The sequence below is a fragment of the Maniola jurtina genome, chromosome 8 (assembly GCF_905333055.1).
Source record: "Maniola jurtina chromosome 8, ilManJurt1.1, whole genome shotgun sequence".
Taxonomy (NCBI): domain Eukaryota; kingdom Metazoa; phylum Arthropoda; class Insecta; order Lepidoptera; family Nymphalidae; genus Maniola; species Maniola jurtina.
Genome location: NC_060036.1, coordinates 6,116,080 through 6,128,462, shown reverse-complemented (window position 1 = coordinate 6,128,462; position 12,383 = coordinate 6,116,080). Strand labels below are relative to the sequence as shown.

Genomic DNA, 12,383 nt, shown 5'->3' with positions numbered 1-12,383 from the left:
TTCGTAGGGTGACCATAAAAATAATGTAGCATATTAAGGACGACGACACTAAAAATTAAATAGATATCTAATATATCATTAAATTTAGTACTCGAGCACTTGTTTTTATTAGTATTTAGTAGTAGTTATTACTTAATAATTAATAAGATAAGTAAAAAATTTAACCAACTTTCAAAAAGGAGGAGATTACCGTATCGGTGTACATAGGCTCTCCGATTTCTGGATCCATTTGGAATTATTTTTGGTCATTAGAAAAAGTTTATGAGTTGGTGCCATAAATAAATTCTGGATCCATCTACTTAATCTTGATGCTGCTGGGTTACTGCCCGCCTAAGTTATAGACATTACGGAACGGTTGATGGCGATCTAATGTCGTAGATACCAAGCAACGACTTCATGATTAAACTCTAAAGTCCCAACTGATCAACCCTGATGATGCAGCGTACATCAAGTCAGGAGTTATAGGAGCCATAGGAGTTCAGAAACTGTTTATGGTTATAATATTGTTTGTAGGTACCGAGTATTTACTTCATCATTGCACTTTGAATCTTAACTCCTCAACTATCAATTCTGGTGCTGCACACTACTGCACACCTTTGACCAATTTCTATCTTGGATACTACAAATGAGTGAGGAGCAGAAAGATGTTTGGTGCAGTCAGCTTCCTCCGAAGACTGCGTAATGTTCTTTCTATTTTTACTAAGATTGCGCTGGCTCAGTCTCTTCTTCTACCAACTCTCGATTACGCTGATACTTGTTATCTTAATCTAACTGAAGGGCAACTGAACAAACTTGAGCGACTTCAAAATCTTTGTATAAAGTTTGTATTTTGGGCTACGAAAGCATAACCACATCTGCAATGCAAGTTCCGACGTAAGCTCAAGTGGCTCACGATTCTTCTTCGTATATAAATCCTCCACTCCCCTTTATATTAAAGAACGATTTGAGTAGTAACTACTTATGTGATACACACTCTTTTTTCTCTTCGTTCTCAAAATAATCTACGGCTGAAAATGATTACACACTCCTCTTCCTAATAAGTTCACTCTTTTACTGTTACCGCAATACTGCTATGGAACTCTCTCCCCTCGGATATTAAACTGTCCAACTCACTGTCTATTTTCAAAATGAAATTGAGAGTATATTTTGATGTGTTTATTTATTCTGTATGGAATACATAGGAATACCTTTCCTATATGGAAATGAGTAACGCGTGGTCACCTAATTAGAAAGGGACACAGTACGGACGAGGACCTCTCGCTCGGCTCGTTTAAATGGTTACAATAATCAGTCTAGGTCTTCCCATAGTCTAGATTTCATAAATACTAAGTCAGACATGTAGTAATAAATTGTACTGAAAGTAGGCTGCGAAATATACGGCTGAAATTGATTTAGGAATAAGTTTACAAATAAAATCTGAACATTTTAAATACAATTACAATACTAGTTACCGCTTACTGATTATTGTAAAATAAAACAATATGAATATAATGGATTTAAGTGTGGAAAACTTAGGTACCTACACGTAGGGCAGCCAGCGATGTGAATGTAAATCCATGTCAGTGAGGGCAGCACAATATTGGTAGGTACCTAGGTGCTGCCATTTTTTTAAATAATGAAGCTATTTCTAGAAGGAAGAAACTATATAAATTGCCTACACATATTTTTGCCTAAACATATTTTTCTAGAAGGCGTACTGGTAGGCAAATATTTAAGCAATATGTAAGAGTATTGTAATCACTGCATTAGGTACATAATAGGTACATAGGTAGTTAACTGGTAACAAGCTTCTCTGCCAAAAATGTCAACTTTACAGCGTTTTTCTTGTTTTTTTTTTAAAAAAAAGGATGACTGCTGTGAGACACGGATGGACGGACAACCAACTGGACGAAACTATAACTACCTATGGCTATGAGGTGTCATTTTACTACGGAACCTTAAACAAATATCACCACAGAGTAAATAGAGAACAGAAACTGAATGACATTTGTATGATGGAATTGGGTCAATTTGATTTTGACATAATATGTCACACGATTTGATGTGAGGATGAAAATTAAAAATCCTATTTTTATAAATCGACCAAAGAAAACCATCCAGAACAATTGAATTCTACATTAAACAACTTTTGTATTGCTTGATCGAATTACTGCTAGCTATTTATTATTTTCTAAATACTGGCACGACGCACGCGCAGTTGTTACTTCGCCCAAAATCTCCCAGCGCCATATTGAGAGGCGGACGTTGTATGACTTGAGTGAATAAAATCGTGGTTAGTGCAATAAATTGGAGTGAAAGATTTGATCGTACCCTATGGATATATACTCGGGTATGTAACTCGGGCGAAGATACCTCGTAAAAGTGTTTAAATACGCAAAGTACGGCATATCACACCGTAACCTAGACATAGGCTATTCTAGTTATCAGTAGATTGCCTAGGTATCATCAAATTGCTGTTTGTTCACAGTATTCATTATATTATTAAACTGGTGCGGGGAGTAGCCATAGGTTTCTTGAATCTAGTTATATTAATGAGATTAAACAGTCGGTTTGCAAGGTTCGACGCTCGTATATAAACGGATTTCGAAGTGTTTATGTCGGCAGTTGACAGAAGCGTATATGTATATGACTGATCATAAGTCACCACACCCAGTGACCGGATTGTCGGTTTTAGGATTTATTAGATCTTATATCGGATGATCGTTCACGTGCCATCGAGTCGGTGTGTGAATTAGTGTATTCGCCGTGTCGGAAAATAATCGTGTCCGTGATGCAGTGAGTGTAAAGATATATCGTTTTTAGGAGTGGTGTGCCTCGGTTGATAGGCCTGCCGAAGGGACAGGGATCCGCGCGAGAGGACGGTCTGCGGCCTCCGCCTCGAGAAAACATGGAGTGCTGCATGTCAGAAGAAGCCAAGGAACAAAAGAGAATCAACCAGGAAATAGAGCGGCAACTCCGAAAGGACAAACGCGATGCCAGGAGAGAGCTCAAGCTACTTCTGCTTGGTAAGATGATCAAATTATTATAATTCATAGCACTTACAATAAATTAGGCCATAATTTGAGGTTAGCAGTGTGATACAGAATCATAGGCATTTTGCGCTAACCCTCAACAGTTATAATACCAATGTCATAATTTAATTACAGTATATTTATTTTAGTCAGAAGCAAGCACAGTTAAACCCCTTAGTTATTAAAAAAAGGGCCGTACAATGTTTTGAAATAAGCTGAACCACCATATTTGGTATCAGAAACCTGTAATACTTAAAATATCTGAAATATTTAAAGTCTACTTGCTACAAAAGTACAAACTCCCAGTTAACATCTTAATGGTTTTTTTAAAATATAATCCAGAGCGCATTTCCAATGTTTTATCGATGGTTCAGTTAAGATGCAAGACAAATGCAAGAATACCCCAACTTTCATATAAAATTCAGATTTATCCTTTGTTTGTCTTAATAGGCTTGTCAAATACAGTGTAAACGCCATGATTTAAAGACAAACTCCCTAAAGTGTCAAAATCACATGGCTTTGGTTGGTTACACCCACTCTCAATAACGACAACAATTAAACACTGTCAGCATCATATATGTACCGAACTTTCTAAGAAATCAATTCTTTTTTTACAAATTGGGATTGCTTGCATGTGTGGACTGTTATTATAGGAATCATGGATTATCTATATGAAAAAATATATATGCATATATGCTATCACATTCTTACTTGCTCACAAACTTTCAAACTGTAAACATAGCAAATAAGAGAAAATTGAAAGTGTATTGATGAAAACTTTTATTGATAAGGAAACGAATGTATGGGAAAGGTGCTTTCTTCATCACCAAGATGCCTCAATATATTAATAAAATAAGTAAAAAATACATGAAAATTATTGGTGCAGCAAAAGACGTCAGACAAAAATAACTGACTATATGCAATAGCATTCAAATAAGAATTGTTTTTTTATGTAATTACTAACACTAGTCTGAAATAGACTTTTTCTTTTTCTAATACGGATTTTTCTTCTCCCCATTTAAGAACAACTCTCAATAAAGTCATATAGAGTTTATACTGTAAGTTGAGAGCAAACAGCATTTTTGACATGTTTGTGTTTGATAAAATCTGGATTGACTCCATATTTGACTAACTAGTTTATTGGTTTTTCATGCACATTTGATAAAAAAAAGTCTCCTTTGTCTCATATCATTCTATGATCATTACATCCAAAAATACTTAATAACTCTATTATCACTCATTGTAATACAGCACAATAATGCTATGTCTCTACAAAACTATAAGGACATAATAAGACTAGGGACAAATTTAACAAACTTTGCTTGATTCTTTGTGCTATTAATTATTATTTGGAGCTGTGATACCTAGTGGATAGAAAGTCAGCCTTCTTTTTGCAAGGCCGCACACCTCTAACTTTGTTATCAATTGCCTTAATAGTGAAGGAAAACATGTGAGGAAACCTGCAGCCTGGTGCCTCCATAATGCTCTTAATGTGCTCCATAATAGAACCCTTATAGGATCACTTTGTTGTCTGTCTGTCTGTCCCTCTATCCGTCCGTCCGTCCGTTCTTCATGTCTGTCAAGAAAACCTATAGAGTACTTCCCATTGACCTAGAATCATGAAAGGCAGGTAGGTAGATCTTATAGCACAAGTAAAGGAATAAATCTGAAAACCATGAATTTGTGGTTAAATCATTAAAAAAAAATTAAAACGTGTTTAAATTTTTAAAGTAAGATAAATATACCAAGTGATAAAAATGAAGTTGGGAGCATCATCTGTTATGAAATAAAGTTTAAATGGGACCTTCCATTTGAGATAGGTTTCATATCTAATGGTAGATTATTTTAGTTATAAGTAGACATTGGCATATATATACATATTTGCATGTTTGCATATATGCAAATGCATAAAACGCTATTTTCATATTAATAATGCATATTTAATACTTTTTCATTGATAGTTTAATCATAGATAGTAATTTCAGTAATTAATGCCCTTACTTGTTCACTATTGGTAAAGTTCCGTGGCAAATTAAAGTCTGTTTTATAAAAAAACCCAGGTCTTGAAGGAATAAAGAAAGTTAACACATTTATCAATGGCACTGGCCAAAATCTAGCAACAGGTTTCTGCAGAAATGGCCCCTTTCAAATTCTGTCCAATATTGTGAGTTGACATTATCAGCCTAAAAATTAATGTGACAAACTTCACAAGTTTACTCTAAAAAATGTAGAAAAATATTTCATTATTGTTTATTAGTAATAGTAAGTAAGTTATGAATATACATACAAATATTATATTGTGAAACTAAGCAATTAAAATACTTAGTAATAATAAATAGTATTTTGAAAAAACCGGCCAAGTGTGAGTCAGACTCGTGCACTGAGGGTTCCTACCTACTCTGGTTTTTTTTCCAACATTTTGCATGATAAATCAAAAACTATCACACTATAATATTATAAAGGCGAAAGTTTGTGTGTGTGTGTGTGTGTGTGTGTGTGTGTGTGTGTGTGTGTGTGTATGTTTGTTACTCCTTCACGCAAAAAGTACTGAACGGATTTGGCTGAAATTTAGAATGGAGATAGATAATATGCTGGATTAGCACATAGGCTTTTTATCCCGGAAAATCAAAGAGTTCCCACGGGATTTCGAAAAACTTAAATCCACGCGGACGAAGTCGCGGGCATCGGCTAGTCATACATAAAAATAAATAAAAATCTGTTTTAGAATGTATACGTAAAGCCTTTTCATATGATACCCCACATGGTATAGTTATCTTACTTTTAAAATTTTGCCAAATTTCATGATTCTAGGTCAACGGGAAGTACCCTGTAGGGTTCTTGACAGACACGATGGACGGACGGACGGACAGACAGACAGACAGACATACAGACAGACAGACAGACAACAAAGTGATAAGGGTTCCGTTGTTCCTTTTGAGGTACGAAGCCCTAAAAATGGGCAAAATATGCACAAAATGTGGTCAATTTTGGCGTTATGATGATGTTGTGACTTTGTCCACATAGATTTGCGGTTATTTACAAATTATGTATATAGAACTCTTTCGTTTTCAACAAAAAGGCGTTCAGTAGAAACTGTATATTAAAAATCATCAAAATCAAAAATCAAAATTGTTTAAACAGATGGGCCATAGAAAGCTGGTAGACATCATAGATAGACTGACACACTTCACATTTATAATATTAGTATGGTCTATATAGATATGGACTGTAGTCCATGTGTATAAATTGAATCTATAATTGAACATAGCAGATAGAGATTTCTGTTTTGTCTTATCATTATCTTAGAGAAAGTAAATTCATTTTTTTGAGTACATTATTTTAACATTTTTTTGATTTAGTCATTAGACCACAATTGTTGCCTAATAGTTATTATTCAACAGAGATGAGAGTCATATTTTAAAATAGATATTCGCACAAAACAATGAGGAGGATTATAAGTAATTACCTATTTCTTAAAAATCCCACAAGTGTCATACTTATTGTATGTTGTAATTAATTGTATCCTTATTGGCATATAACATGTAGTCAAACACATTATCTAAACGTTAATGTGAAAAATCTGGTCTCTAAAGCTGATCACTGATATTATTATATTATTATGGATGATGACTACTAGTCAAATGAGGGACTTTTTATCAAACGTCAAAACGTTTATTACTAAGAAATAATTTATTTTGACAAAGGCATCATCCCAATTTAGACCATAGAAGTGGGTCTCCCTTGCTGCACCATATTTCACACTGCTGAAGCTATTTATGACGTGCTGTCCATCACACTATCACACTTCACACTATAATATTATAAAGGCGAAAGTTTGTATATGTGTGTGTGTGTGTGTATGTTTGTTACTCCTTCACGCAAAAACCACTGGACGGATTTGACTGAAATCCAGAATGTAGATAGATACTATCCTGGATTAGCACATAGGCTACTTTTTATCCCGGAAAATCAAAGAGTTCCCACGGGATTTCGAAAAACCTAAATCCACGCGGAAGAAGTCGCGGGCGTCAGCTAGTAATTTATAACAACAATACAATCAATACAATAGTAGTATCAATTTTCTTGGAGTAATAATGTGGTGGATTCTCAGATCCATCTGCTATCTGCATACAATTCAACTATGAGAACAAGATTTTGAGTCCTTAGGTTTTACAGTTCGATTTCTTAGGTAAAACAAGAGTGAATAAGCATCTTCTAAGTAAACGCGTTCCATCTTCGGCCACATCATCACTTTCCATCAGGTGTAATTGTGGGCAAGCGCTTGCCTATAATGAATGAAAAAATAAACAAGTGTAAATTAAAAATTTATAACACCCCCGACAAGGGAAGGTTACAGTAACTAGAAAAGAGCTGATAACTAGCAAACGGCTGAACCGATTTTCTTGGATTATAGCTAAGAACACTCTAGATCAAGCCACCTTTCAAACAAAAAAAACTAAATTAAAATCGGTTCATTAGTTTAGGAGCTACGATGCCACAGACAGATACACAGATACACACGTTTCATCTGAGAATGAGAAGGGTTTGGCCTTAGTCCACCATGCTGGCTAACTGCGCATTGGCAGACTTCACATACCCTTGAGAACATTACAGAGAAGTCTCAAACATGCGATGCATGTTCATCTCACGATGTTTTGTTAAAGCAAGTGATATTTTTATATAAGGTGCATGAGACGGGTCTGCCCGCGAAATTCTTTAATATGGTTTTTCGCAATTCGTAAATTAATACGACAAGGTAGGCTTATGGCATTCTAATTCCGACAATGGCAGTATCATCTTCACAGGATTACATAAAAATCTTTACTTGAAAGTGTTCATTTTAAGAAATTTGTCAAAATAAAAAGTCACAAATTAGTCGATACTATAACTAACTAGCTGATACCCGCGACTTCGTTCGCGTGGATGCAGGTTTTTTAAATTCCCGTGGGAACTCTTTGATTTTCCGGGATAAAAAGTAGCCTATGTGCTAATCCAGGGTATAATCTATCTCCATTCTAAATTTCAGCCCAATCCGTCCTGTAGTTTTTGGGTGAAGGAGTAACAAACATACACACACACACACACACACACACACACAAACAAACTTTCTCCTTTATAATATTAGTGTGATTACTGCTCAAAACACATAACTCCGAAAAGTTAGAGGTCCGTGCCTGGGATCGGACCCCCGACCTCCCAAATAGGAGTCGAACGTCCTAACCATTAGGCTATCACAGCTTTAAGGACATTATTATACTGTAAATAGTAAAGTTAAACGAAAACAATGTAAGTCTTGATAGAAGTCGCGGCGCGCGGGTTGCTACTTGCTAGTTGCTAATAGAAATGTAACGGAGGTTCGATTCCGATTGATTTTGCATTGAAAGGTCGGAACTACCGATTGATTTTGCACATTCGTTTCCGATTTCGGTTCCGATAAATTTTAATCGGTAGTCATATCGGAGGTTGAATATATTGATGTTGCTGAACTACACTACTAGCAGGTAGGTACTTTTTAAGAGTTTAGATTCGATTTACCTACCTGTATTTATTTATTGAACTGATAATAAGAACTGACTGACTGATAAGACTGAAAACTGATCAATAAATGTGTGTAACTCTATTTTCTTAGACCTGCCCTTAAAGTTGCCTTCAAACTACGGAAACATAATATAATATACTAGCGACCCGCCTCGGCTTCGCACGGGTGGACATTTATTTTTTATTTTTTTTTCTTTTTTCCGGGATAAAATATAGCCTATACGGATTCGGAAGAATCCCTCTAAGTAATGGTAAAAGAAATTTTGAAATCGGTCCAGCAGTTTTTGAGCCTATTCAATACAAACATACAAAAATACAAAGGTTTCCTCTTTATAATATTAAGTATAGAAGTATAGATAAATATCGCTCACCCTACAACACTAACACTACCAGTGTTACACTAACACTAACAATGTTACACTAACAGTGACATTTAGAAGTAGGGTGGGCGATATTTATATATTATATTATATTTCCTAGTTTGAAGGCAACTTTACACATCTCTCTTCTGCCTCCGCCTCCATTTCCGGTTCCTATATAACCAAAAACACTAAAAAGTAAAAAATAACTTTTGTTTAGCTACACGTGTAATGCACCTAGGTATGAAGTCGAGCGAGCATATTAAAACAAAATTAGAAATCCAAGAGTGAAGCTCGCCCGACTTCATACCTAGGTGCATTACACGTGTAGCTAAACAAAAGTTATTTTTTATTTTTTAGTGTTTGTCGTTTTTGAAGTCGGTTTTATTTTTCTTTTGAAATTTTTTTATTTCACAATTTTTAGTGGCCCCACTGTACTATAATAAGCTGTGCCCAGTTAAAACCCTACTGTTTACTAAGCTATTACACTGATCGCGAGCAATTTGCTCCTATCCATTGAGGAGTTCTGTTCTCCATCTCCGAAGATATTCATCAGATCTTCACCAAATTTATATGGGACCACCTGCACAGTATACCCTTTCAAACAAAAAAAAATTTTTCCAAATCGGTCCAGGGGTCTTTGAGTAATCGGGGAACATACATAAAAAAAAAAAAAAAAAGATCCCGACGAATTGAGAACCTTCTCCTTTTTTGGAAGTCGGTTAAAAATAAAAACTCCGGTTGCAAATTCGGTTCCGATACAACGACTTCCGTAACACCTCTGCTTGATAACATATATTGTCATAATTATTATGCCACAACTGTGCCACATATGCCTCTAGAAATGCCTAGTTATTTAAAAAATATTGCTCTTATGTCTTTAACATAATATTACTAAATCAAGTTAATAATAACTCAATTCAGTACTTATTCAACATTTATTTCAGGTATTTCATCCATAAAGTGATAGTTACTACATATGTTAGCAATTAAACTAGATTGCTGTTATTATTAATTAATTTGAATTAGCTCAACTCATATGCCGTCTTGACCACTTGGTGTTCATGTGTAATGTGCACCCAGAGCTTCATAAAAGGGTTTTCCCACTTCACAGCCAATGTTCTCAGAATACCATTGGAACTCCCGCGTACTCTGCACATCATAGATGCAGCTCTTTAATTGCGTAAAAATCATCAGTGTGAGCCTCCGCAAACATCTGTGACGCTCTGCACCAGCACGGCGACCCCATCAGTACTCTGAAACCATTTTTATTCTGCACTCGTAGGTCATTGTAGGGCCTCTGCATATATACATCACCCATATGGTACACGTGTAAAATGTTTGACAGTATGCTTTAATAACACCCCTCTTTTTGGGTCGGGGGTTAAAAAGAGTGAGCTTTACCTCACTATTGCACTGTGTAATACTGCAGGTAGCATATTACATCGGACCGCCAACGCCCTACACTCCCTCTCAACGTCTCTAAGGTCAGACATACCCGTATCGTCATTCATGACTCAAAATGTGCCCCAAATGTCAAATTCAGTCACTCTCTTAAGTAAAACTTCGTTAAGAGTTAAGGGAAGAATGTCGTCTACAGTGTTGCGCTTAAATATTAAAAACTCCACTCTTCTTCACATTGTATGCAAGTAAATATACTTGTGTTGTAATTAATTAATTAATTATTTACGATTAATTGTAAAATATATAATTTTATTTGATTTGATTCCATGTGACGCAGCCTAGGATATTATATTAAATCATGGCTTGATGACCTCTGTAGCGAAACGAAGCTTGATTAGATGAAGCTGCTTAAAGGGGCTACGAAGCGAGTTTTCTGGCGTAGCTCATTTAAAATACTCGACACTTTAAGAATTGAACTTCAATCTTATTAACTCGACCTCACTGTAATAAAAATCATGTCATATTTTTTAATGCCACATTTATTGCGTGGGTAATCTTAAAAATTCGCGTACACAGCGCTGCCAGGCTTCCTAGTGAGATATAATGTAACTCTTTTGCAATATAGTTTGTTTATTTATGCCCATATTTGTCATAAAGTATGTGTGGACTATGACTTATGCCTTCAATTCGGTGGATATTTGCGCTCTACAGAGATGCCGGACTGACCACCGATATATTCAAATACTAAAGTGCTTGTATGAAAACGCCACCATGTCGGTCCGTATACAGAACCTGATTATGAGTCCAATCCAAGTGCAACGAGACGTACGACAGACAAACGTAACTCCCCGAAGCTCTTTACCGCTGCTATGGAAAACGTCTTTAGCTTTTGGATTGGAACAGACTTTGGCATAAACCTCAGCGGCGACTACATCACTCAGCTTCGATTTCCCGACCACATAGTCATGCTCAGTGACTTTAGCAGAGTTTCTCAACACCTAAAGTCACGAGGTTTGACAGTTCTAAATTAAATTAGGTTTCTCTGTCCATTTGTTATTACATTGGTAAGAAAAAGATGCGAATTTAGTTGCGCACAGAATCAGGGCCATTCTCGTCTTAACACAATTTACTTAATAAAGCACTTTTAACAGTTTGGAGTAACTACTCAGTTTTGTCTGCAGCAGTATGGCTATAGGCGCCACTGAAGTCTATTTAGGTTCCAATTTCACTTTTACATGATTTCGCATTTGCCCTCAGGCACTGGCGAGTCCGGCAAATCAACATTCATCAAGCAGATGAGAATCATCCACGGCTCCGGCTACAGCGACGAGGACAAGCGCGGGTTCATCAAACTCGTCTACCAGAACATCTTCATGGCGATGCAGAGCATGATACGTGCCATGGACCTACTCAAAATACAATATGGGAATCCGTCCAATTCGGTAATTTATTTAATTCTACGTCACGTCTACGTTCTAATATGTTGCCCGTATGGCTGTGAATCTGCGACCATCTATACTAATATATATAATAATATTATAATAAATAAAATTGAAGTGTCTGTCTGTAATTTCGAAATAACTACCTCATATTAAGCTCATATGGTTATTTGAACGATACCATAACTGAATCACACGTTTTTAAAATTCTTGTCTGTTTGAAAAGGCTAATCTTCGGAACTGCTGAACCGATTTTGACGGGATTTTCACAGACAAGTAGAGAATTGACCAGGGAGTAACATAGGCTACTTTTTTAACCGACTTTCAAAAAAGGAGTTGTGTTTTTCTACCTATGTACACCGAAATCTCCGAGATTTCTGAACCGATTTGCGTCATTTTTTTAAATCGATAGAAGAACTTTGCGACATTGTTTCATTAAAAATTTGGATTCCAACTCCTCAATCCTGATGCTGCATGGAACCTGACCATCCAAAACTGATGGGATTTAGAAACTGTCGGTTATAAATTGATTGATATTGGAAGTATCTGTAACAAGTAAATTGGCGAATGAGTATGACATACTATTTAAAATAGTAATTATTTACCTGATGCGAGCACTTTCTAATTGACCT

General features: G+C 35.9%; 1 protein-coding gene across 7 annotated transcripts in view; it reads left to right on the top strand.

The window, feature by feature from the left end:
* The window catches only part of LOC123867780 (G protein alpha q subunit), a 33,098-nt gene that overhangs the window by 1,388 nt on the left and 19,327 nt on the right, over positions 1-12,383 (top strand). The window contains exons 1-3 of one of the 7 annotated variants that reach the window (XM_045910040.1): positions 2,020-2,329; positions 2,803-3,005; positions 11,570-11,754. In XM_045910040.1, the coding sequence (XP_045765996.1) occupies positions 2,888-3,005; positions 11,570-11,754 (303 nt within the window). In that variant the 5' untranslated portion in view covers positions 2,020-2,329; positions 2,803-2,887. Of the gene's footprint in view, positions 1-2,019; positions 2,330-2,389; positions 2,723-2,802; positions 3,006-11,569; positions 11,755-12,383 lie in introns of those variants that run through there. The other 6 variants (XM_045910038.1, XM_045910037.1, XM_045910036.1 and 3 more) reach the window with 6 other exon arrangements.